Source organism: Leuresthes tenuis, unplaced genomic scaffold, assembly GCF_036924035.1.
Source record: "Leuresthes tenuis unplaced genomic scaffold, fLeuTen1.0.hap1 SCAF_15, whole genome shotgun sequence".
Lineage (NCBI taxonomy): Eukaryota > Metazoa > Chordata > Actinopteri > Atheriniformes > Atherinopsidae > Leuresthes > Leuresthes tenuis.
Window position 1 is genome coordinate 14927268 of NW_027325369.1, and position 23887 is coordinate 14951154.

A 23887-nucleotide genomic window follows, 5' to 3' on the forward strand; every position below is an offset into this window, starting at 1 on the left:
ACGATTAGTAAGCTTGGAACTCTAAGTAAAAGAAACCAAATTTAGTACCAATTTATCTATGTCAAAGACCTTCTGTTTGTTTAGATTTTTCAGTGTGTGATGTCATTATTACAGGATCTGAAGAGTTCACTAAAGCCATCAGAAAAAAATGGTGAGATCTCGAGTCTGGCACTTAAAAAGTCCAAATAACTTAAAACACAAAGATTTCAAATGACTGTCAGCTTATCCAAGATTCTGTTGTATACCAGTTAAGCAAAACAGCTGACTAATGCAAAAAAAAGTCTGTAAAAAGAGGAAGGTGTGGCAGCAACAAGGGTTTGTCAGCCAAAAAGAATATTAAAGCTAAGCCAGTATGTCAAAGAACAAAGACTAGACAATGCATACATGTTTGAAAGCACACTGATACGGCTCTATGCTGGCTCTATTTGGTCACTATGAATGAGCAAATCCTGGGCAACACAATGGTGTTTTGCTTTAGGCATTATGGTGCAAAGTCTATGTGAAAGGGACTGTCGATGAACTGATTAACTCTGCCTCATATCAAAGAGGACAATATAATGCCATCTGTCTGAAGTTACCCTGATGTGGGTCTTTCAGTATGGTAGACCCTAAGAATACCAATAAGTCCACCAAGAGAAAGCTCAAACAGAAGAAAAGAAGTACAAGCCCCAATCTGAAATGTTGTGGAGGGTTTGTAACTTCTTGCCATTGAGGAATTTTGCATGGAATGGCTAGAAGTTTGTCATGGGAGACGATTTGGAGGATCATTTTTCAAAAAGGACACTGTTTTGCAGTCTACCTAGCTGTTATATATTATCTATCTATTACAATTAGACATGGAAAAATGTTAATTAGCTAAACTGGAGGAGGGGAGTATGGGACCATCTTAGAGGACATGCAAACACAATCCACAAGATGGCAGTAATGGAACTGAAGAACATACCACTCGTTTAGGATTTATTCAAGAAGAAGACATTCTGACAACTCTCTGAAACGGTGGAAAAGCTGCCTGCATCATCCACCGACGGAGCCAGGAACTGACTCGAAAAACCGGAGAAAAATGGCGTTCACATTCGCGGCCTTTTGTTATATGCTTGCTCTGCTGCTGACGGCAGCGCTTATCTTTTTCGCTATCTGGCATGTAAGTACACATTTACAAAGATTGTGGGCCTGTCAGTTCAACGGTGGCGAGAGACACTAGACAAGGAGCGAGGAAGCCATACAAAAGCAAGGCTAACGCGAGGCCAGTCTGTTAGCCTCATAGCAGGGACGGTTTCGGGGTGTATTTACAGCTGTCAGTAGTGCCTGGCACCGTTTGTATAGAACGTATCCGTGCTACTGAAACTGGCGCGCGCTTATTGCCTCGGAAACGCGTTGCTGAATGAATGACACACACATACCCTGCCGACGGCTAAAAGCAAGCCTTGTAAACATGGACTATTTCTTCGTTTTTTTTTTTTGTTTGTGTTTTTTTAAAAATAAATGTCCTTCATATTGATAACATGCTTTTTAGCATGGGTTTAATACAGACAACTTATATGAATCTGTCAAGCTTTTTAAATGAGGAAGCATGGATACGTTAATTGCTAGCCAGTTAGTTAGCATGTAACATGCTAGGCTAATATATTCCTCTTTTCCGGGGCCGACAATTCGTTCTGTAATTATGTAGTCATGTGTTTACTGATAAACACAAATTATTAGTAATTGAGTTGTCAGAATCTGAAAGGTCACATACGTTGTTGTAAACGCCACCATGTCACATTTATGCGTTTTAAAGCACCAATCACTCAGAATTGTAATTATTTTCAACCACGTATCCTCTTTGTTAACTTTAGACCGTGATTGTTATTCATTTACAGGCATGTGAGAATTGATGGCGTAATAGAACCAGAACTCAAGAAGGACATTTTAGTAAAATAGTAAAACTATTTGTAATTATTATTCGTAGTTTTAGAAACTTGGGCAACATGAGTGTAAGTGACACTGCTCCCGACTTCTCAAACTTTTTTAATAATTGTGTCATATGGTTCTGAAACAGAAAATTTGAAGAGGTTTGATTTTTTTTTCTTCTTAGAAAATAATTTTTTAAGTCTTTAACATTTTGTGAAGTCTAATTTATTTATTTATTTTTTAACATTGCTATAAAGTTTATTTTGGGCAGATAGTTGCAGATTTCCAGAAAGTGTATGACATGAAATGTTGGAATATGCTCAGTGATTTTATTTATTTTTTCTCCAGATAATAGCATTTGATGAGCTGAAGACTGACTACAAGAATCCTATAGATCAGTGTAACACTTTAAATCCGGTAAGTGACGCCACCGTACCTCACGACCTTCCTTGCCTCTGTGACTGCATGCAGATGTGCTCTGTTCTAAGATCTTTGTTTCAATACAACTTTATCCGCCTTTGTTCTGCTTTCTTCTGTCATTTATCTGCACTGTTATGCTCAATAACCTGCCTCTTATCAATTCAGTGATTTTTTTATTTTTTTTATTTTTTTAATTTAATTAAATTTTTTTATTTTATTTTTGTCAGCTGTCAAACTCTAACGCCTTTTTTATTTTTCCAATCTGCCCCCCCCCCACCCCCTCAACTTTTTTTTCTATCCTTGTTAATGTCAAAAAGACAGTTGAAAAGGTCAAAAAGATAAAAAGAGTCAAAATTGCTTTAAAGGTTTGTACTAATATTTAAAATACCCACTCAGTTCAACTCAGTCTAATGTCTTGTCATTTTGCATGGTGAAGTGTTTGCAAACGTCTTTTCAGTTAACTAATTCAAGTCGAGAACCCCCTGGTGTTTTCAGCTTTGGATTAAGCAAGAACATTTTCTTTTTATTCGTATATCTTTCTTCCTTACTTACTTAAATTATTTTGACGTGCCTTTCAAGAGGTTATTGTCACATCTGTAAGCCTCAAAATCCAGATATTTGTTTGTTGCAAGCTTTTACTAAAGAGCTCATTTTGTTTAGTACCCTATCAGAGAAACTAAACGGATTATCTGCACATTTTTGAGTTTTGAACTATACTTAATAGTCTTTTGTAGCTCATAAAAAACCTAGCAGAGTGGACAATAGTGGGGTAATGATATTCTTTAGGATGAAACATACATTATTACTTATTAGTAAGGGATAGCTGTTAACTGAAAAGACTTGCAAATGCTTAAAGCATGCATAATCTCTATTATAATCTACCCTTTGTTTGCATATATCGTTACATCTACCGGCTCAGTGAATTTGCTGTTAACTCTGTCAGATGATTTGTCTCGAAGTTGAGATGAAGCTTTTAAGAACAGCAAAATATCACAGCCTGATATTTGGTTGTAAGACTCTGTAGAAAAGCTCTTTCAACCACCGATACTTTAAGCTTTGAGTTGTAGGTAAATGGGATTAACTTTTAAGGAGATTAATTCTATTCTTGAGTGATGAATTGTTAGCTGTAGCGGTCATCATTGTAATCTCATTCCTCTGCGAGGAGGCTGCAGTTTAAACCAACATTTATCAGATTTAAGCTTCTGTGTGTATGAGCTCAATGTTGGCTCCAACCTGCATCACCTGGGGTTCGGAACAGATGGCAGCAGAATCCCAACATGCCCCAGCTCAGCATTATTTAGGACCACTGATTGGTCGGTAAATTCCATAGTAGGAGGAGTTATTTCAGATTTGGGGGAAAAAAAGAAGTACAGATTCCCCTACCTTTTAATCCACGATGGGCTCCACAGGCTAATCTGTAGATTTCGCCACGGCCACTTCTTTTGCATGTGGACCGTTCAGCCCATTGGGCCCATCTTTTGTTAACAATCAGTTGTTCAGTTGGATTTGGCAGTGCAGTGCAGGATTTCAGCACATTGCAGCCCCCTCCCGTCCTGCACCTTCCTCTTCCCCTCACCTTTCCATCTGTGGGCTGTTGGTTTGCCTCCGCCCTCTGCTCTTTTCGAATGCATGGCTTCCATGTGGCGACTCCATCTGCCCCTCTGAACCCCGCACCAGACCTGACCTGAGGCAGACTGCTGCATTAACACTGCTAGCGCTCACAGCATGCTCCTTTCTCCGGTGTGTCGTCAGGAATTTTTAGGGGGGGTTGGGGGTCTGTAGCTTTGCGCACGTCTCAAAAATGTTGATGTTGACATGTGCAGATGTCCCCCAGTTGTTGATGGGTTTCCCCTTTCACTTATTGTCAGATGTGATGATGCATGATGAAGAAGCAGTGTGGGAAATTAACCTTCCCTAGCCACTTGCAAGAATAAATATTAAAATTCAGTAAGCAGCTCACTTGATTGACCATAATTAGGCAAGTAGTTGTAAAAATCAAACATCTCTTTATTTATTTTATTTTTTTCCTCAGTTTTGGTAGGCCTTCTAGAGTTAAATCACTGATTTTTGCAGGTGGTAGGTCTTAATTTTTCACCCTGTTTCATGTGTTGCAGATGATGTCAGAGCAGTTTGTGATTAACGCAGTGTTTGTATGCAACTACTTCATGTGTACAACATAACAACTGGCCCAGTTAAAGTAATTACAGCGGAGTTAATCTTTTGGAGTCGACTACAGTTTGTAAGAGTCTGGTTCTGCGAATATCGCCTCTTTTTGTACAAACAACTCTTTGAGGAGCTGTAACATTTTACTGTATCGTCTTCTGACCAGTGGCTTTGGCTTCCTGCAAATCACCGCAGTTGCTCTGACTCCACTCTCTTTAAATTAAGCCGGTTGGTGTGGGCAGTTAAATTTAAAGAGCAAAAAAAAAAAGCATAAGAAAATAATGAATTGGGAAATTAAACCGACTTTGTACAGATTTTAATGTTTAACCTCATCTCTTTTTCAGCTGGTGCTGCCAGAGTATCTTATCCATTTCTTCTTCTGTGTGATGTTCTTCTGTGCGGCCGAGTGGCTCACCCTCTGTCTCAACTTACCACTGCTGGCTTATCATGTCTGGAGGTGCGTATCTAAGATATTAACGTTTCTTTGGATGAAAACGCCCCTTATGTGGATAACAATTTAGGCCAAAATATGAAACATTTTGCCTGTTTGCATGATGCGATGACTGGGTTGTACTTTATTGTGCTGCAGGTATATGAGCAGACCTGTGATGAGCTGTCCAGGACTCTACGACCCAACGACCATCATGAACGCAGACATCCTGGCGTTCTGTCAAAAAGAAGGCTGGTGCAAGCTGGCTTTCTACCTGCTGTCATTCTTCTACTATCTCTACGGGTATTTTTTAATTTTTCATCATTTACCTTACATTTTAATACACGATTTCAGTACGTTAAAGATTAGGGGGATTGTCAGTAATGACATCCTGTACAGAAAATGTATTCTGACCAGATAAGATGGAAATATTCTGATCCTGTGCTGTGACATTTTGGGCTTCATCCAAATGTAACTAAATCTACCTATCAGATGACAAAATGAACACATTTATTATTTTATTTAAAAAAAAAAAAAAATCTGTTTGACTTTTCTAACAGGATGATCTATGTTCTGGTGAGCTCTTAAGCGGGCCAACAAAGAAAAAAGGACCTGCACAGACAGACGACCAGATAACATGATCTAGTGCTGGAAGGTTGGACCTGCTGGAGACCACTGCTCAGCAACACAAGATGCCATTTCAAGAGGATGAACACCCCGCACACACACACACACACACTCAGAGCAAAGCGTCATTTCAGAAACCTTGAACCTCTTTTAAGACTGTATCTTGGTCGCAGCGTTCCCCTCATATTACTACAGTTCAAATGTTTCATGGAAAACGAGGACAAGCCTGCAGACAGCTTTCTCTTCTTCTTTTTAAAAGAAAAAAAATGCTTAAGATTTGAATAAAGTTTTTTTTTTTTTTTTTCATCACATTTTTCCAACGTTTGAGTGTTTACGGTTAGGTAGGTGTTCCGGTGTGTGCTGAACTTCATTAGCTTTTATCTGTGATTTAGATTCTGAGCTTCAACCGCCGAATTTTTTATTATTTTTTTTCCTTCCACGTGACTTCATGACATCACTAACGCAAAATGGTGCAACCCTGACTTTTTTTTTTTTTTTTTTTTTCGGCCACACATACTCATATTGAATATTCGGGAGCTGACGGTGCAGTGAGGGCGGAGGTGCAGGGGTTATCGCGTTGCGAGACATGTTGCACATAGACAATCGCAGTCTGAACGTCAGCTCTCAAACTTTGATGTATTGTTTCCGTACGAGACTTGCCATGTAATCCCTGTCCAACCCTGCTGCCAACATTAGTGAAGTGTGACCTGTATTTCAGTAGAGTAGCCCCTGCAGCTATCGGTAAAAGTTAAAGGTAGACTCAACAGTATCACGTGTTGAGCATAAAGAAGAAACAGTACTTGATTCTCTGCTACAGCACTGAAGCTCGAGTAGCAAACTGTGCCATACTGTTGAATGTACCTTTCCAAATTCCTTTGTCCTCTTTAGACACCAAATATTTCACACCGTTAGAAACGCCTGTTTATTTATGAAGTTTTTTTTTTTTTTCTCTTGAAAACAGGATATCAAACACTCCCCACATTGTTATTGTTCTCCAAATCAAAATCTGGAGTTTCAGTTAAGAGGCCGAAATTTCTTTTTTTTTTTTATTTAGTATTTATTGTCATTTCTGACATGTAAAATTATCAGGGAAGAGGATTATTTAGTGTCAATGACTTTTTTTTTTTTTTTTAAATAAAATGTATTGGCTCCCATCATGTCACACGAAGGAAAAGATTGTTTGAATCCAAATAAAACTTTCCCATTCAGAAGTGTACACTGGAGTGTTACTGTAACGCTACTTTTGTCATTCCTTAGCAGGATGTCAGCAGTTTCTAGTTTCCTCTGAGATGCACTATCGATGGATTAGTGGCAGCTTTAAGGGAATTTGGTGGTTATCTGTTGACCCAGATTTGAACTAGTGTGTGGATAAAATCTGATAAGACACTCTCAGGCTGAACATCATCTATTCAGGTCTGAATAACGCACTATCCTGTAAACAAAACTCTAGCTTCAATAAACCTTTTTGAAATAGTTTATGGAATTGGTTTAGCAATTTAACAAGCTTAACATAGGAAACGGGATGCCTATTGAACACTCTTGTAGACTTAAGTTTATTGTCATGGAAAACCAATCATCTAAGACATGACGGAGAGCTAATCTAAAAGAAAAGAGCAGGTAAAGTATTTTTATCCATATCTTGAAAGATATTGTCCCCACATGGCAACGTAAGAAGTTTAATTTAATTCAAGGTTTTCTTTGTGAGATGTGCAGATAAGGAACCAGATATGTTCTGATGTTTAAAATCACCTTTTACAAGGAAAAATTTTGTAAAATAAAATACAGACAGTGACAAGTTTTCACCTGACAACACCACTGAGCAAAAGTCTTGAGCCACTCCTTTTCTTCATATTTTGTATCCAAGCAGCCAGACATTTGTCATCTTTTCAAGTGGTCTCAAGCAACAGTTCTGAGGCTTTTTGAAGGTCTCTCAAGAAGCCTGGAGAAGTTTTTCAAAAGACTACTTCAATACATGTCTAAAAAGTTTGGCCAAGAGGGTTCAGGCAGTGTTAAAAGAGTGAAGGTGCCCATACCACCTTTATTCTTCCACCTAATTGACTTTCAAATTGTAAAAGCCCTGTTTTTACCTAATATACACTGTATTCATGTTTCTATTTTCACACGATTTAATATAGAATCGCTGCACCCATTTTGCACATTTCTGAAAATCCATAAAGAAAAGAGGGGTGGTTGGAGACTTTTGCACAGTATTGCATGATACAAAACCCACCATTACTTACATAATTTTGCATGAATAGCGTTATCACATGACTAAGACAAAAGCAGATCCAGATCAAAGATTTTGAAGATGGGAAGAAAAAAAAAAGGGCGATATATATTCTTTTAAAGTGCAGCTTCTAGACATGACAAAAACCTGAAAAAAGAGAAATTAATTGCTGACTAAATGAGAGGGTCCCGAGGAGATCAATGCATTTTAGAGATGAGCCAGGATCACCGAGACACTGAGCGCTCTGTGGAAGCTCCTCTGCTCTCTTTGTAGGTGGCGTATCTGTCCCGAAACTCGTGAAGAAAGTTGTATTGCTACGGAAAAGTAAACGAAACAAACAAAAAAATGTTTGAAAATCAAAGGAAGCTGGACAGCATGGGGAACAAGTGGCACACAAACAGATAAGCAGCGGAGAACTGTGCTTCTCATTTAGCATGATTCAGAGCGAGCGACTGGAAATACTGAAATGTCATGCTGCTCTTTACAGTTGTATGTGTGAGGGATAAAAACTAAGAGTTGCAAATCATGAGTACATTAGAGATGGCATGTTAGTCGTTATACGTTAGAATTTTAGAAGTATTCTGTGTCACATCTGTAAAACCTAAGCAGTGGAACAGTGAGGACAAACTCTTGGAAATAAGAGGTTAAATGCAGTTTCTTAAATCTCAGCCCCATCATTCGGAAAACAAGTACTGCAATTTATGAAAATGGATCCGCTTCCATTAAAGAGATAAAATGTGTGAAAGCCCTAATCGGTGTCTTAAGTAACAGAGAATGAGACAGATGTAAAAGTCCCACCTTCACTGTTTGTATCGCTCCTCCTCCTCGGTGCTCCCTTAGGATCTCGATGGCTTTGTTAGCCGTCATCGTTAATGAGAGCTGAAGCAGCAAACAAGCCGCGACTGAGTGGGGGAAACAACAAAGAAACAAAGAGCGTTGTCACATAAATTACATACAAACAATTACATACATTGGGCAATCCCATCAAGAACAAAGTAAAAGTAAAATATTCTTACTTAAAGCAGATCGTCCCAGGCCTCCATAGCAGCTGAGAGTGAAAGCAGGGGGAAAATGGGAAGAAAAAAATCCCATTAAATATGCAACTAAAAAGCAAATTGTTCTGACATATAAGCAAAGGTGTCCTGAGGATTGCTGAAAATAGAAGTCTTTGTGGTAAGATACCATCTGGCACATCAAACTTCAAGGAAGGCAACGTTTGAAAAGGCACACCTGCATCTGTGTCTATTTTTAACCTTCTCTGCACCAGGGAGCATTTTTTTGACAGCAGTGCTCTTTAGAGCCACACTTAAACTCCAGGCGAGTCCCGTACGAATGGCTTCCTCGCACCACCCAGTGAGCAGCTTTATCGGCTCTCTTCGGAGCTTCTTGGAGGCCTCTCAGCTACAGCTTTGCTGAGTTCACATGTCCTGGTTTAACAAGAGTACACGCTACCATTTCTTTTGCGAAAAGCTCTGCTCTTTTTCTGTTCGTATGTTTTTTTTAGGAAAAACATTTGTGTTTGAACCATCTTGCACTTGACTTTCCTGTTAAAACTGGAAATATTCCAGTGAACATGCCTGTTGTGAATGGGATGTTTGAATATTTAAGGGAGAGAAGATTAAATTCAGTTCGACAAAGAGTTGGTGCGCACTGTTTTGAAAAGATCCAACTGAGTTTAAATGGTGTCGGGAAAACAACTTGCACATTATTTTGTAACACGAGTTTCAAACTGTCTTGTAAAATAAATTAAATGATTAAATGATCTCATCTTTATCCAGGACAAAGGGAAGCACGTGTTTGGAGAGTGTGACTTTAAAGATCCTCCTCAGGTGTTTTTTTTTTTTTTTTTTGCTTTTGACAGCAATGTAACTTTTTCAACCTTTTTTTTTTTTCTCTTCTTTTTTCTTTCGAGCGACGTTCACACTCACTGGATCACGGTCCTCCTGCCACTCTCAAGGCAGACCCGCAGCTCCTCCAGGATCTGGAAGCACTGTTCCAGCTCAGGAACGTCACCGTCAGGGAAAGGCACGTGGTGAACGGTGAAGCCTCGCTGCTGGTAGACCTCCAGCAGGGAGGGAACTCTGTACTTTTTCAGCTCCCCTCTGGTGCAGAAAACAAACACATCCTGAACTCCCTGGTTCTGGAGCTCATCTGTTAACAAAGGGAAATTGAGCCATAAGAAACATATATCAAACAGCTGCTGCATACAGATTAAAGTTTGTTTCTTTAAAGTGAAAGATTTCTTCTTTAAAAATGGTTTTGCAAGCTTAAACAAGAGCAACGGTCCTGTGGGTTATGATGGCATTCTAATTATCAAACGAAGTTCAGTTGGGCGTAATTTGGTTCTGAATACATAAACTGAAATGCAACCACAGACCGGATGATTACAGTATGTTTCCAATATTTTACAGTGTGTGGACTCCTCCTTGGCTGTCTTACCAACGTCACTCTGGAGACACCGGCGGATCTCTTTGTATTTGCAGCCTAAGGTCAAAACAAAGTCAGGAGAAATATATTTCATATATTCATATTTAATAAAGCTGCAAAATATTTAAACAAAAGTAGAGTTCAAATTGAAATGATTTTACCTGGTAGTGCGCATATTCCGAGGAACTGAGAGCACTCAACAATGGTAAGAGGCAACCTTAAAGCCAATCAAAACAGCAAATTAGCATATTGTATTAACCCAGTAATCCACGTTTTACTGGCTCTAAAACACAACTCTTCACATGGTCTATGTTACCAGGAAATGTGGAAGGGAGCCAGCTGCTCTTCTCCCACCTCATCTTCAGAGGAAGAGTCAAACTCACTAGTTCTCATCTCTTCAGGCCTGGGGACACACGAGGAAGAGGTTCAGTTGTATTTTGGATCTACTATATATTGTGACTTCTAATCAATGTGAAATAAGGCAACTTTTTTTGTTCTTTCATTATAAGGCAACATTAAAGTTTTTGCAAGTTCATTTCGACGCAAAAACACACACAAGCTTCAAAACTATGACATATTCTGAAAATAAACTGACTATGATGTAAGCTGTTCTAAATGACGATTATATTAGGACCCAATGCAACAGCACAGCAATATATCCAACTGTTTTAAAGGTTATTGAAAGTTCAGCTTCTGTGGAGCCTGAGACGCACTGATGTAACTCTCGCGTTATTTGGTAAAGTGACAGTACGTGGACTGAAACATACTCAAAGCTAAAACATCCTGAATTAACTCAGAGTAGCTTTAGGTTACACAACAACTGGTTAACTCTAACTCCAACATGCTATAGTCAGGCTTTCTACGATATCTAAAACGTTTTATATTTCCAGAACAAACGACGACACAACATTTAATCGATGACAGGACTAATTGTTAGCTAACCTTCACCGTCCAGCTTTAATATCAAAACAAAAAAGGCAAAAAACAGTACAAATGATCTATTTATCTAACAGCCATCTTACAAGCATAAACAACTGGTTAAGTTTGTATAATATGTACAGTATATCTGCGTAATTTTCTTTATTCCTCACCAGTCAGCCACGCTCTCCTTTCAACTGTTTTGACAGCCCCTCGGACAGCTGCAACGATTTGAAAACGCTGTGAATCCAACATCCAATCGGATTCGATATTTCCCTGTTGACCACGCCCATAAAATTGGGCTTAATTTACACCACGGAGTTATCAAAGCGGGCGGAGTGAAGACGATAATCGGTGACAAGACGTCTCATAAACTGCAAATTCGATAAATGAGAAACCATTTACTGTATTACTGTGGCCTTTCTTGCTGTCTAACATGTTAGATATAGAGGAAGACATTTTGCTTTGTTAGCCTATTTTAGGGTAGTGTGATTGCTTTGTTTGTTGCTTATGACAGCCCATTGTTTTCTTGCATTTATTCTAAATGATGCTTTATCCCTCATGAAATCAGTTACAACTGTGCATTTCCTCGCTGCAGACCTTTTGATCAAACTCAGTGATGACTGAACACGACAAAATGATCTCAAAGTGTGCTCTAAAACAGCAGAACATGCCTCCAAACTCCTCAGTTCAGCTGCAGCATCAGCAGCATCCGCACGGTTCATATCGCCGCTTCCTCACTGAGCGTCATGCAGGACATCTGCTGTCGACAAGGAGCAGCTCACAGCGCAGCACAAACCCCGCAACACTGTAAACGACATAAAACAAGGTTCACCACACAAGAGGAGCAACGAGAACTTTGACAAATTTCAGGATTATATCTGCATTTTATTTTTTCCTTCTAAAAGTCTGGAGATAAAGAGTCGGGTAAGTTCCTCCTGATTTATTTTACATATATTGATGGCAATTACAAGTTGTTGTTTTTTTTCTCTTCATTTATTTATTTTTTCCCCCCAAATGGATTTTTAGATATATAAACATCTCATAACTGAGATGTTTTTGAGCTGTTGTAGAATGTACATCACAGTCTTGCAACTTTAAATAAATGCATGACTTCTAATAAACAGATCAAATTAAACTAAAAACTGTTATAATTCATGTTTGCCAGAGGAATATTGTTTTTCTGTTTAAAAAAATGTTTTATTCAAACTGTAAAGCTTTAGTATATTGACCTTTACAGTATTTCGCTGTTCCATGCCTGTCCTTCTGTTGACAGACTTATAAGGAAGCATCTTGGCTCCTGCAGCCATTTCCCCTGCAGGGCTGAGCTCTTTGGCTGGCTTGCCACTTCCTTAGCAGAGGGGCTGCTGGCAGGAGGAACATCTGAGCAGGTACCACAGACAAACAAGTATGCAGCACACAAAAGTCATGAAATTAGGCTTTGATAGTCTTGAGGAATAACTGAGATCCTCATCACTGGAAAAATCAGCTTGTGTGCCTTAATTACTTTGTGTTTGCAAACTGGCTTCTTTGTGTGTCTCTCTGCACAGGTCATGAAGCCTCAAGAGGCAGAGCTTGTCACTGAAATCTCCAAGGTGAACCTCCCTCATCAACAAACACGGCTTTGTTATAGAGACAGTCCACACCTAATTCTTAGCTCGTAGTAGCTAAATTTGTAATAGATAGTAAACAAGTCCCATCTGATCTCCAAAAGTAAAACCCAGGATTAAAAGGCAGTTTGGACAACCTTGACTGCTCTAATGTAAAAAAAGATCTGTGCTACCATTTTGTGCTCACAAATCTAATTTTATTTTGTTATATCGGGACTCCATTTAGTTACAATGCATGGTCACGGAGCTGAAGACGGGCTTCACCAGCGCACTGCTGGAGCTCAGTCAGATCCAGCATGGAGACACGTACCTGAGGGAGGAGCTGGAGGAGAACAGGAGGAGCTGTCAAAAAAAGGCTCTGCGGCTGGAGGCTCTGGTCGAGGCACTGAGGGTAAGGCTAAAAGTAACACTAACCAGTAACCTGTAACTAATATGTCGCCATCGGATTGGGATGGCAAACTAGTTTTAGAAACGCAAAGGTAAATATGGCTGTGATGCTTTATTGCCTCACAGGAAGAACTCGGTGTCATGAGGTGTCATATCGTGCAGCTGCACAGCAACAGACAGAGCAGGCCTCAGCAGGATGGGAAGAGCTCCGCAGCCAAGCAGAGACAAAGGTAAAAGCTCAACTCTGATGGTGCTGCACCAGTAAGAAACCTTAGAAGAATTTATATCCATTCTCCCAAATGCATCAGAAGCCATTTATTCTTTATTATTGATAGATAGATAGATAGATAGATAGATAGATAGATATCATTATCATTAAAGTTTTTATTTTATTTATTTTATTTTTATTTATTCATACACATACAAAAATACAATAAAACTCAAAAAAACGACACTGATACCAGCATCAACAGACAGTATATCCAGCATACAAACATATATACAAAGGCCTCCTGCAAATCGATATTTTCTTTTTTGAAACAAGCGAAATATACATTTAGCACCATATCTACCAATTTTTCCATATGCCCAACCTACAAAAAATACATTTCCAGGCGCTCCTAAAATGTTCCTCTTCATTGTCAATTCTAGCCAACATAGAATATTTAACCACTCCTCCTCACTCAAAGCACACCCTCGGTCTTTCTGCCAAATCATCCTCAGATTTTTACACATATCTTCTCAAATTCCATTAAATGTCTTGTAAAACATGGCTGCACTGTGTGTTATACTGAGTAGGTCCACAACTTCCATCAATGTATTCTTGTATTGACTAAATTTACACTTTGTGATACAGTCTCTTATTTGTAAATATTTCCATGAATTACCTTTATATTCCAGATTATATTTTTGCATAATATCAGCAAACGACATGAACACTGCATCCACACACAGGTCACTTATTTTGCGTATCCCTCTTACAAGCCATTGATTCCAATAAACAGATTTCTTCCCAGTACGTATGGCTGGGCTGTGCCATAGAGAGGCATGCGGTTGTCTTAAGGGCGATATACCATACAGCTTATGAATTTCCCTCCAGACTGCTTTAGAATAAGACAACACTGGGTCTGAGAAAAAATCATGTTCAGAAGTTGTGACACCATGTGAGAGGACATTGTAGCGTAATCATGATGACCAGAAAAAGGGGGGAGACCCAAAGGAACCCTTTTTGCTTTGATCTGTTAGGAGTGGGTTCAAAATAACAAAGCCCTTAATTTACGATCATGAGAAACGGAGTGAAAACAACATTCTAAACAAGGACATTCCACTTTGGAAAGATGCTGGAGTCAGATTAACATCTGCTCGGCCAGCCAGAGCTGAGTTGGATAAACACAGCCTCACCTTTTGGTACCAGATAGGTCAGTGAAGCACATACCAAAAACAACATTACCATCCTTATCTGAAGAGCTGTAAATTAAGATGTGACACCCACCATCTGGACAACAGACAGACTCTTGTTGGAAATAAAGGAAAAACTTCATAGCCAGTTTCAGATGGATTAATGAATCTGTTACCAATAGGCCTCACAATTACCTACTGACTGTGGAATACGAAAAAGGACAACTCAAGCATCATTTTAAGACTTTCCACGACGCTGTACGTAAAACACCAGGAAAGTTAATATTACTCCGTAGGACCCGACCGTCGTGCTGTGGAACCACAGTGCCATCTACAGGTCGCGACAGCGAATTTTGGGATTAAAATAATTCTGTATTTTATTCTCCTGTTTATAATATGGTGACTATTGCATTAGTGCCAATTAAATGTGTGTGTGTTACAATGAACTGGAGGTCCAACCGACGGAATAATCGGCAGTCGATAAACCGTGTGAATAATACATTTTCAGTTTTATTGGTCACTCACTATAATCCTTCGTCATCTCTTGGTTGATTCATGTTTACATTGCTTATGTTTAATGCCTGTGTGATAAGTACGGTATTAATGTATTCTTTGAATGTGTTTTGGGATGCCGAGATAAGAGAGATTGACTTTTCTTTTATAAAAGTTAATTTAAGAATCAAAGCCCCTCTGTGACGCCCAAAAGCCAACCCGACACTTCATTGGATGTAAAGCAGTGACGAAACTCCGCCCTCGCCAGTGAAATCGAAGCGCGCCGCCGTTTGAGTTTCAGTCTTGTTTGCAGTCTAATTTTATTCCTTTTTTGTTAGTCTAGTCTTGTTTTATTTTCAGTCTTGTTTTATTTTATTCTTCTTTTATTTAGTCTTTACGTTTATTTTACACTTTCAGACTCTAGACTCATTTTCCCTTTTTGTCACTTATTTACCCTCTACTTAGATTATTTCCCTTTCTCATTTTTGTTACCTTTTTGAGACGCTCATTTCCCAAGCAAACCCCACGGGGCAGACTCAACCAATAATCGTTTGACCAAGTTTACTTGGAAACCTAATTTTTGTTGGGGTTATTTTGACTCGACCCCGCTCAAAGCCACTCAGCCACCTGCCCGCACCCGTCGGCGAGAAGAGGAGACGAGATACCGCATCAGGTGCCTTCAAGCCGAACCAGAACCAGAGACTGGACCGCACGCACCACGGATCCTGAGCTGCAACAACGGCCACAATTCCGTCGGAGAAAGAGAATCTACTAGCTTCCGCTCGTAGACTCGCTTATCCGATGATCCAAACTCCTGGGAAGGCGGCGGCCAAATTCTCTGGATTCTGCGCAAAGTAAGGTCCACCCTTGTCTACCTTGGCTACGGAGCATCGGCTGTGGTTTGGTAATGAATAGGGCCGAGTTAAAATAACCAAGTTTTCATTCACGCAGTAAACTCATCCCTATAATTAGCCAGAGACCGCTCTAGAAATATTAAGTCCCATGCCTCTCTTATCCTTGGGCTCTTGAATTGAATCTTTGGTGTTATGTCCTCCTTATCTTAAGTACTGTCTTTCCCCCATGTTAAATAAATGACCATATATACGTAATCGATCCATGTTTCATGTTTCTTAAGTAATTCCGGTCAATTGGGAGAGAATTCTAACCTTCAATAACGACTCTTAATATAAATATTTTCATACGCTCCTGCCAGCGTAAATGGTAGGTGGTGCCCTATTTCTAAAGGAGGTCTTAAGAATTAATATCATAGCTAGAACGCTACAACATCCAGAGGTTCAAATGGGCTGGTTAGTTCCCGTTCAATTTTGGTCCAGCTCAGCTCATGATCTATCCCCTTCCAATGTTTTATATATCTAGACATTTCAAATGATAGATTACATAATCTTACATTAGGTAAACCCATACCTCCTATTTTCCTTGTTGACCAGATCTTCTTCATATTAATTCTTGATCTCTTTTTATCCCATAAAAAGTCTTTAATAATTCTATCATAATGTTTAAACAGCTGTGGCAACATCATGGAAACATAAACATCCATGAAGATGGATTCTTGATCATCTGAGGTTGCATTTACATTGTTTTAATTCCAGATAAGGACATAATCTAAAGTATTCCGTGTATGTAGCTAGTTAAAAAATAATCATCACAGGAATATATTGTGTGATTTTCAGTTTGAGAGACCCCCAACATATGCTGGTATATAATGTTGTGTTGTTATACCAGAGAAACATGTAAAACCTGCAGGCTGACATGTTGCCGTCTGTCTGCTGTTGTGCAGCAGTGACCCAGCAGAGCCGCTCGGTGAGCAGAGTCAGTGTGAAGGTTCGGCTGCTGCATCAGCCTGTCTATCCAGAGGAAAACTGCTCCTTCACTGCTTCCTACAGGGTCTCAAAGCCGGCCTCAGCGAAGGCACAGGTCAGCTCACACATGGCTGTTGGAGAAGGTTTTATTTAAATACATGTCATGCTACCATTTTTAGTTATTTAACTGCTCTTCACCAGTCTATTTGGAACAGTTTTCAGTGTAAAGTGTAATGCTGCTTTTAAAAAAAAAAATAATAATAATCTGAGTGCAGTGTAATAGAATCGGTTTTACAGATGCTCGACATCAGGTGGCAATGCAGCTTCTGCACTCCGAGTGGGAATATGTGTCAACCCTAAACCAGTTGTATGACAAGTACAAGACGCCACCAGCTCATCAGATGACCATGGAGCCGTAGTAAGTGTTACAGAAGATCACAAACACATGTGACGCAAAGGGGAATTGTTGTACACTGTGTCAGTATGATCACAAACTGGACTTCTTTGTGATCCAGTCAGACATATGTGAAGTATGTGGAGCAGCTTCTGCAGCGACACGTGCTTTTCAGGAACACCCTGCAGGAGCGGCTAGCTGCCGAACACTGGAAATCTCTGGTTGGAGACATCCTGGTGCAGCTTATTGGCCAAAATGACGTAAGTTTTTTTTTTTTTTTAATCTTCGTCCATCATAGTGACGAATTAAGGGGCAGGCTGCTGAGATTTATTCTGATTTGGGTTGTCCAGACAGCCTTTTCAGATATGTACCTTGGATACACGACTACTATGGCGTTGTTCCTCTCACTCGAGTTCAACAGACTGAATCAGTCAGAGAAAAGTCACAAAATGCAGGTATTTCCCGCCAGACATTAGCATTATTCAAGTGCAGTATGATAAACTGAAGAGACCAGATGTGCACATAGATGCTTTCTGTCTGATCTTACAGAGCAGCCAGATGGAGAAAGAGGAAATTAAATTGCTCTCTTTGCTGTTGGCGCCAGTCGCTCGCATACACAGCTACCTGAGTCACATCCAGGTGGGTCAGCAGCTGCATCAAATTCATTTTCTTTGCTAACCTACATAAATTTTAGCATGGTGCTCATTATTATTTAAGCACTGAAAATGTAAGTCCAAACTGATTTTCTTATTTCATCTTCACATTCCCACTTTAGAACCTGTTGCAGTGGACTGGTAAAGAGCATCCAGACTGCAGCCTCTTGTTGGGAACTGAGCGTGCGCTGAGGACCATTTTGTCTCGTTCTCATGTAATCCTGGAGGAAGACGTTCGATGGGAGGAAGGAGAAGGAGCAGGACAAAGGTAAGAGGAGCACAGTTCAGGACAAAAGTCTTCAGCCACCCCTCATTTCTCTAAATATTGCCAGGAAAACAGGAAATTGGTGTAGAGATTTATTGTAACCTCTGACATTTTCAATTCAATTCAATTCACTTTTATTTATATAGCGCCAAATTACAACAATTGTCATCTCAAGGCACTTGAATAACATAGTCCAATTCAAGCCAATTGGAATTCAATTCATTGTAATCATAATCCAATTCATTCATATAGAGCCAATTCAAAAAATAATATCCTAGCTAAGGAAACCAACAGATTGCACCGAAACTTGTCTTGAGTCCAATCTCCCGTCCTGAGGTGACTGGGGAGAGGAACGACTCCCTTTTAACAGGAAGAAACCTCTGGCAGAATCAGACTCAGGAAGGGTGGCCATCCGCCTCGACCAGCTGGGGTTTGAGAAGACAGAAAAGAGGGGGAAAAAACACCATAACACCATTCAAAGGATACCTGTTGGAACAGGGAAACACAAGTTAATAACCACAATAATGTCACATGTACATAATATCATTTGAGAAATTAAACGGGGAAAAAGAGAGCAAAGTGAGGAAAGGTGTGACAGATGAGGTCCCCCAGCAGTCTAAGCCTATAGCAGTTTAACTATGGGATGTTTCAGGATTACCTGAGCCATCCCTAACTATAAGCTTTATCAAAAAGGAAAGTTTTAAGCCTGATCGTAAAAGTGGAAAGGGTGTCTGCTTCCCGGACATTTACTGGCAGCTTATTCCACAAGAGAGGGGCCTGATAACTGAAGGCTCTGCCTCCCATTCTACTTTTAGAAACTCAAGTAAACCTGCAGTTTGGGAGCGAAGTGCTCTGTTAGGAAAATACCTTACAATGAGATATTTAAGATATGATGGAGCTCAGTCATTAAGAGCTTTATATGTGAGGAGAAGAATCTTAAATTATATTCTGAATTTAACAGGGAGCCAATGAAGAGAAGCTAAAACTGGAGAAACATGATCTCTCCTGTTAGTTCTCATCAGAACTCTGGCTGCAGCATTTTGGATCTGCTGGAGGCTTTTCAGAGAATATGTGGGACAGCCCAATAATAAGGAATTACAGTAGTCCAATCTTGAATTAACAAATGTATGAACTAGTTTCTCTGCATCATCCTGAGACGGGATGTTCCTGACTTTAGCAATATTACGAAGGTGAAAGAAGGCAGTCCTAGAAACCAGTTTTATATGTGCGTCAAATGATAAAGGATTCTATTAATCTTCTCTCTGATAGAAACAATTGTATTGATAAAGAATCTCATGAAATCATCACTGCTAAGAGTTAAAGGAATATGTGGCTCATCAGAGCTCGGACTCTTTGTCAGCCTGGCAACAGTACTGAAAAGAAACCTGGGATTATTCTTATTCTGTTCTATCAATGATGACTAATAAGCAGTTCTAGTTTTTACAAAGGGCTTTCTTATACGTTATCAAACTATCTTTCTAGACTAATTGAGACTCTTCTAAATTAGAGGAACGCCACTGTCTCTCCAGCTTTCTTGCAGTCTGCTTTAACGCACGCAGCTGTGAATTATACCAAGGAGCCAACCTCTTCTGACTGATTACTTTACTTTTCAGAGGGGCAACATTGTCCAGTGTTGTACGCATTGAAACTATAGTGCTGTCAACAAGAGAGTCAAGTATTGCTGGAGTAAAATTTAGGTAGCTGTCCTCTGTCCAATCTGGTTACAGCATTCTCTGATAGACACCTTCTATATGTAGAATTCTTCTCAGAAACCGTGTAGTCATGTAATGTAAATTCAAGTTATTAAAAAATGGTCAGACAAGACAGAGTTATGAGGGAACACTGTTAACTGTTCACTCTCAATGCCATAAGTCAGCACAAGGTCAAGGGTATGATTAAGGCAGTGAGTAGGTCTGTGAACACTTTGAGAAAATCCAATAGAGTCCAATATAGAATTAAAGTTAATATTTAGGCTGTCATTTTCAACATCTACATGAATATTAAAGTCACCCACTACAATGACTTTATCTGTACTCAGCACTAACTGTGATAAAAACTCTGAGAATTCAGACAGAAACTCAGAATAAGGGCCACGTGGACGATACACAACAACGAACACAAGAGGCTTTTGTGATTTCCACTTTGGGTGGGAAAAACTAAGAATCAGAGATTCAAAAGAGCTAAAACTAATCTTGGGTCTAGGACTGATTAGTAACCCTGATCTGAAGATAGCTGCCACTCCTCCTCCTCTCCTCCTTTCACTTAGTTGTTACGAGCTGCGTCCCACTATCACATCTTTGGACTCCACTGTATGTTATCTACAAGTGTAAAATGTATATTTCATACAATTTCAAATGACAGCGGCTCATCTGACACTGCGGCCGGTGCATCTTCTGGAAACTGTTGCACGAGGAGCCAGCAGGAGAGAGATGAGTCCACTGCTGCTGCTCAGAGGTGAGTGTACCCCTCTGCTGGCCTCAAATAATACGAAAATAATGATAATTGACACGAATCTGATGTGTGTTTTAACAAATTAAGTCAAAATATTCCAAATATTTGCGGCAGCTGATAGCATCTGTTCCTTTTTAGTACAACTTGCATACACATGAAGAGCTTGCAGTTTCATTTTCATGCCTCTGCTTCTTGTTGATGTGGAAGCCCTGGTAAACTCATCTGACTTTTTCCTTCCCAAAGAGATGGCCAGCAGACTGTTCACGGGGTGGATGGCCACTCAATGCGTCTGGAGTGTTTGTCCTGCAGCCCGGTGAGGAGGAAGGGCTGCAGAGGAGACCGGGCTGCCTCGAGCCAGCCGGTCCACGACTGCGGACCTCCGTATTGCTCTCTGTTCACCCCCGACACTGCAGGCTGGGGGGAGAACAGCGACTCAGGTCAGGGAACCTACAGCCAGCCCACAGGGAAATGCACCAGCGAGCTTGAAACACCCCACACAAACCACAACCTTGAAGACTGCGACACCGACCAGGATGACACTTCTGCCTTCGACTACTCCTCCGTCACCTCCTGCAGCCCCGACGGCACCTTGCGAAGAGACATGATGGAGAGCAACAGCGGGGAGGATGAAGAGGAGGACAGTCAGGTGCCAGTGCTGCTAAAGCCCTCGTACAGCCAACAGCAGCAGTGCAAAGACGCAGCAAGAGAGAGGACTGTGTGTCTGAGGTGGCAGATTCCCAGATTAACTCCTCATCCTCCTCTTAGGAACCCTGCAGGCCCGTATGTGGATGGGACAACGCCGTGTCTTGTGAGCTCCTTTGGGAATAGGTTAGTCAGCGTCAGGAAAGGGTCGCCTCCTCTACATCCGAAAAGTGCCTTCAGGCCCATCTGGGATGATCCGCCCAAGCAGGTGTGTAAGTGTTTCATTGATATACACTGTATTCAAAATGGCATCACTTTCCCTATCATTGCAACATATTTTAAAGATGTATAGTTTGGAAGGAAGTATAGTTTAGAACTTTGCTTTCCTGCAAGTTAGTGTTCTTCACCTGTTCTTTAAATCCACTTTTCTTAATCCAGCAGGTCGATTCAGCTCCAGAGAAGGATAGCAGACAAGGTTTCATTCCAATTCAAGCTCCAGCGAGGCAAAACTTTCAGACTTTCAACCCCAGCAGGGAAAATCTGAGGTAAGATCGTCACAGCTTCCAGGGTGAACTTGAAAACAAGAGGAGCCACACGGAAGCTTCCATCTTGCCCTGTGTAAAATCTAAATGTGATCAATGTGAATACTTATACCTGTTGCCCCTCTGAATTTGTCCTCTCTCCACTTCCTCAGGCCAGTGCTGGCTCAGCAGCGAGGGAACCACACAGCAGCTGCGAGCAGTGCAGGACTGTGGGACAGTGAAGACAGCGAGGGGCCTTGCAGTACCGTTTAACTGCTGCACAAAAAGACTTTGGAGTTACATCCAAACCTGAGCATTAGTTGGAGTTCTGTCATGGATCCCTTCTCTTGAAAGGCTACAACTCCTGGGTGCATGTATGACAGTTATGGATGATCAGATGTCACATTAGGATGCTAATTTATTTAGCTTTGGAAAAGAAAACCAAACTTAAAAATATTTCGCACAGTACTTTTTAAACTAGACAGACTAGATGAGGCGATGAAAATATGTTGCTAAAGAAGCAGAATTCCTTTTAAAAATGTCCCTTATGGGTCTAATGTTATGTTATTAGAGATAATAGTTTTAAAAGTTTGTAAATTAACATACAGCCAACTAAATATGAAGCTAAAGGTAGCTAGTGGTTAGCACTGTAAGGCACGTTGAGACTATTTCAAAGACAGACACAGCACAAAATGCAAAATGTTTCCTCTGGTAGAATTAAACCTGTATGAATGAATATATGAGGCGTGAATTATACTCGCTTAGCCACTTCATCTCTTTCAGTAAGCTACTTTTCCCAAGCAACCAGAGAATAACGTTTAAGTTCCAGAATTAAAACTGAACTGGAAACGAGTTCAAGAATAAAGCTTTTTTCTTGTCGTAAATTTTAAATTCTTATAAGCGCTTAAGTACGCAAGAGCACAAGAATACAGAAGAAAAACAAATGATAAAATTCAGGTTTTTGAGGATTGGTGAGCTGAGAAGGCACCATTATATCTGCTGCAGTAAATGAACGCTCAATAGTAATATGTATTTAAAAAAAAAAATGGAAAAGAAAATAAAGTATTCCTTATTTAATTAAATGTTGGCATTGCTTGATGTAGAAAGGCTTGTGGCTACATTTTGACACCTCTTGTGTGCTCGTGGAGATAAATGTGTGTAATTCAAAGCAGTTTAGAGATGGTTATCTTACCCGGGAAAAAACAACAAAAAAAAAAAAACCTAATGACATGTCACACATATGAAACCAATAAAAGGCTGTAAAACCTTTCACTTTGGAGTAGAAAAAAATGTTAAAACATAAATCTGTATGGCCAATTCAGGGTATAATTTTGAAAGGAGGAAGGAAGGAGGAAGGAGGAAACGAGCATAAATAATCAAGCGGACACATTTAACAACTCTGACCTTCAATACATCCTCTGACATTACTAATATGTGCAGAGCTATGGGACTGTAGTGAAGCGACTATTCTTGCTGAACCCCCTCAGAAGCTGAATGGTCACATGGTCCGTTTACCAGTAATTCAAGTTCAAGCAGCAGGTGTGTTGCTGGGGTCCTGGATAAGTACAATGTTGAGTTCAAAGACCCGGCTGTTCACATCTTGTTCGTCTTGGGACTTCATTATTTAATATGATAAAATATATTGTATGTATTATATAAATAATACTACGAAAGTATAGTACGAAAGTAAAATGCTTTGAGTCCCTTCTCTTGGCCACATACTACATCTCAGAGGGAAATATTAAACTTGTTTTTACTTCAGTGCATTTATGTGATAGACTTAGATGCTACTTTTGCTTCGATCTGAGAGAAAAACGGCACACAATTTGGAATGTTTCTACTTTGTTTTACATGTCAAAAACATCTTGTCCTTTTAAAAGTGTCGATCCTCCAACTTTTCTGAATAATTCTTGGTTTTTACAGAAATGCAGCCTGCCAACTGCTGTCACAAATAAAAAAAAAACCTTTTCCTTTAAACAATTCCTTAATCTTGCTTCTTGGCGTGATTACATATGTATCCTTATTCAGCTGTGATTGCATCCAAAGAAAAGACAAAACCAGAAATGAGTAGTTCAGTACAAAATAAGACTGGGTGATTTATTAATCTCATCAAGACCATTAATACAAAGCAGTTAAAAGGCCACATACCATC

General features: G+C 39.9%; 4 protein-coding genes across 10 annotated transcripts in view; 3 read left to right on the plus strand and 1 right to left on the minus strand.

Moving 5' to 3' along the window:
- Positions 1–23887, plus strand: part of gmfb (glia maturation factor, beta) — a 131424-nt gene that overhangs the window by 7555 nt on the left and 99982 nt on the right. The window lies entirely within an intron of this gene.
- Positions 962–6741, plus strand: cnih1 (cornichon family member 1). 2 transcript variants are annotated; one of them, XM_072366090.1, is made up of 6 exons: positions 962–1141; positions 2239–2307; positions 2628–2675; positions 4818–4930; positions 5063–5206; positions 5464–6741. In XM_072366090.1, exons 1-6 carry the CDS (start codon positions 1061–1063, stop codon positions 5489–5491), a joined length of 483 nt encoding a protein of 160 aa, XP_072222191.1. In that variant the 5' UTR covers positions 962–1060; the 3' UTR covers positions 5492–6741. The 2 variants fall into 2 exon arrangements, with proteins under 2 accessions (XP_072222191.1, XP_072222192.1); XM_072366091.1 differs by lacking the exon at positions 2628–2675 and having other exon boundaries at positions 964–1141.
- On the minus strand, positions 6668–11330 carry cdkn3 (cyclin dependent kinase inhibitor 3). The gene is made up of 8 exons (XM_072366085.1): positions 11276–11330; positions 10501–10587; positions 10346–10401; positions 10197–10241; positions 9686–9908; positions 8774–8805; positions 8556–8659; positions 6668–8071 (listed from the first exon to the last, which is right to left on the minus strand). Exons 2-8 carry the CDS (start codon positions 10575–10577, stop codon positions 7982–7984), a joined length of 627 nt encoding a protein of 208 aa, XP_072222186.1. The 5' UTR covers positions 10578–10587; positions 11276–11330; the 3' UTR covers positions 6668–7981.
- Positions 11430–23763, plus strand: LOC140270824 (uncharacterized). 6 transcript variants are annotated; one of them, XR_011907727.1, is made up of 15 exons: positions 11430–12029; positions 12379–12493; positions 12653–12697; positions 12939–13103; positions 13226–13329; positions 16788–16924; positions 17107–17227; positions 17325–17463; positions 17554–17658; positions 17753–17842; positions 17979–18124; positions 20483–20575; positions 20816–21486; positions 21653–21759; positions 21909–21998. XR_011907727.1 is itself a non-coding variant. In XM_072366059.1 (15 exons), the coding sequence occupies exons 3-15, from the start codon at positions 12656–12658 to the stop codon at positions 22006–22008; spliced, it is 2013 nt and encodes a 670-aa protein (XP_072222160.1). In that variant the 5' UTR covers positions 11431–12029; positions 12379–12493; positions 12653–12655; the 3' UTR covers positions 22009–23763. The 6 variants fall into 6 exon arrangements, 5 of the variants coding, with proteins under 5 accessions (XP_072222160.1, XP_072222157.1, XP_072222156.1 ...); XM_072366059.1 differs by having other exon boundaries at positions 11431–12029; positions 20816–21482; positions 21656–21759; positions 21909–23763; XM_072366056.1 differs by having other exon boundaries at positions 11432–12029; positions 12379–12510; positions 20816–21482; positions 21909–23763.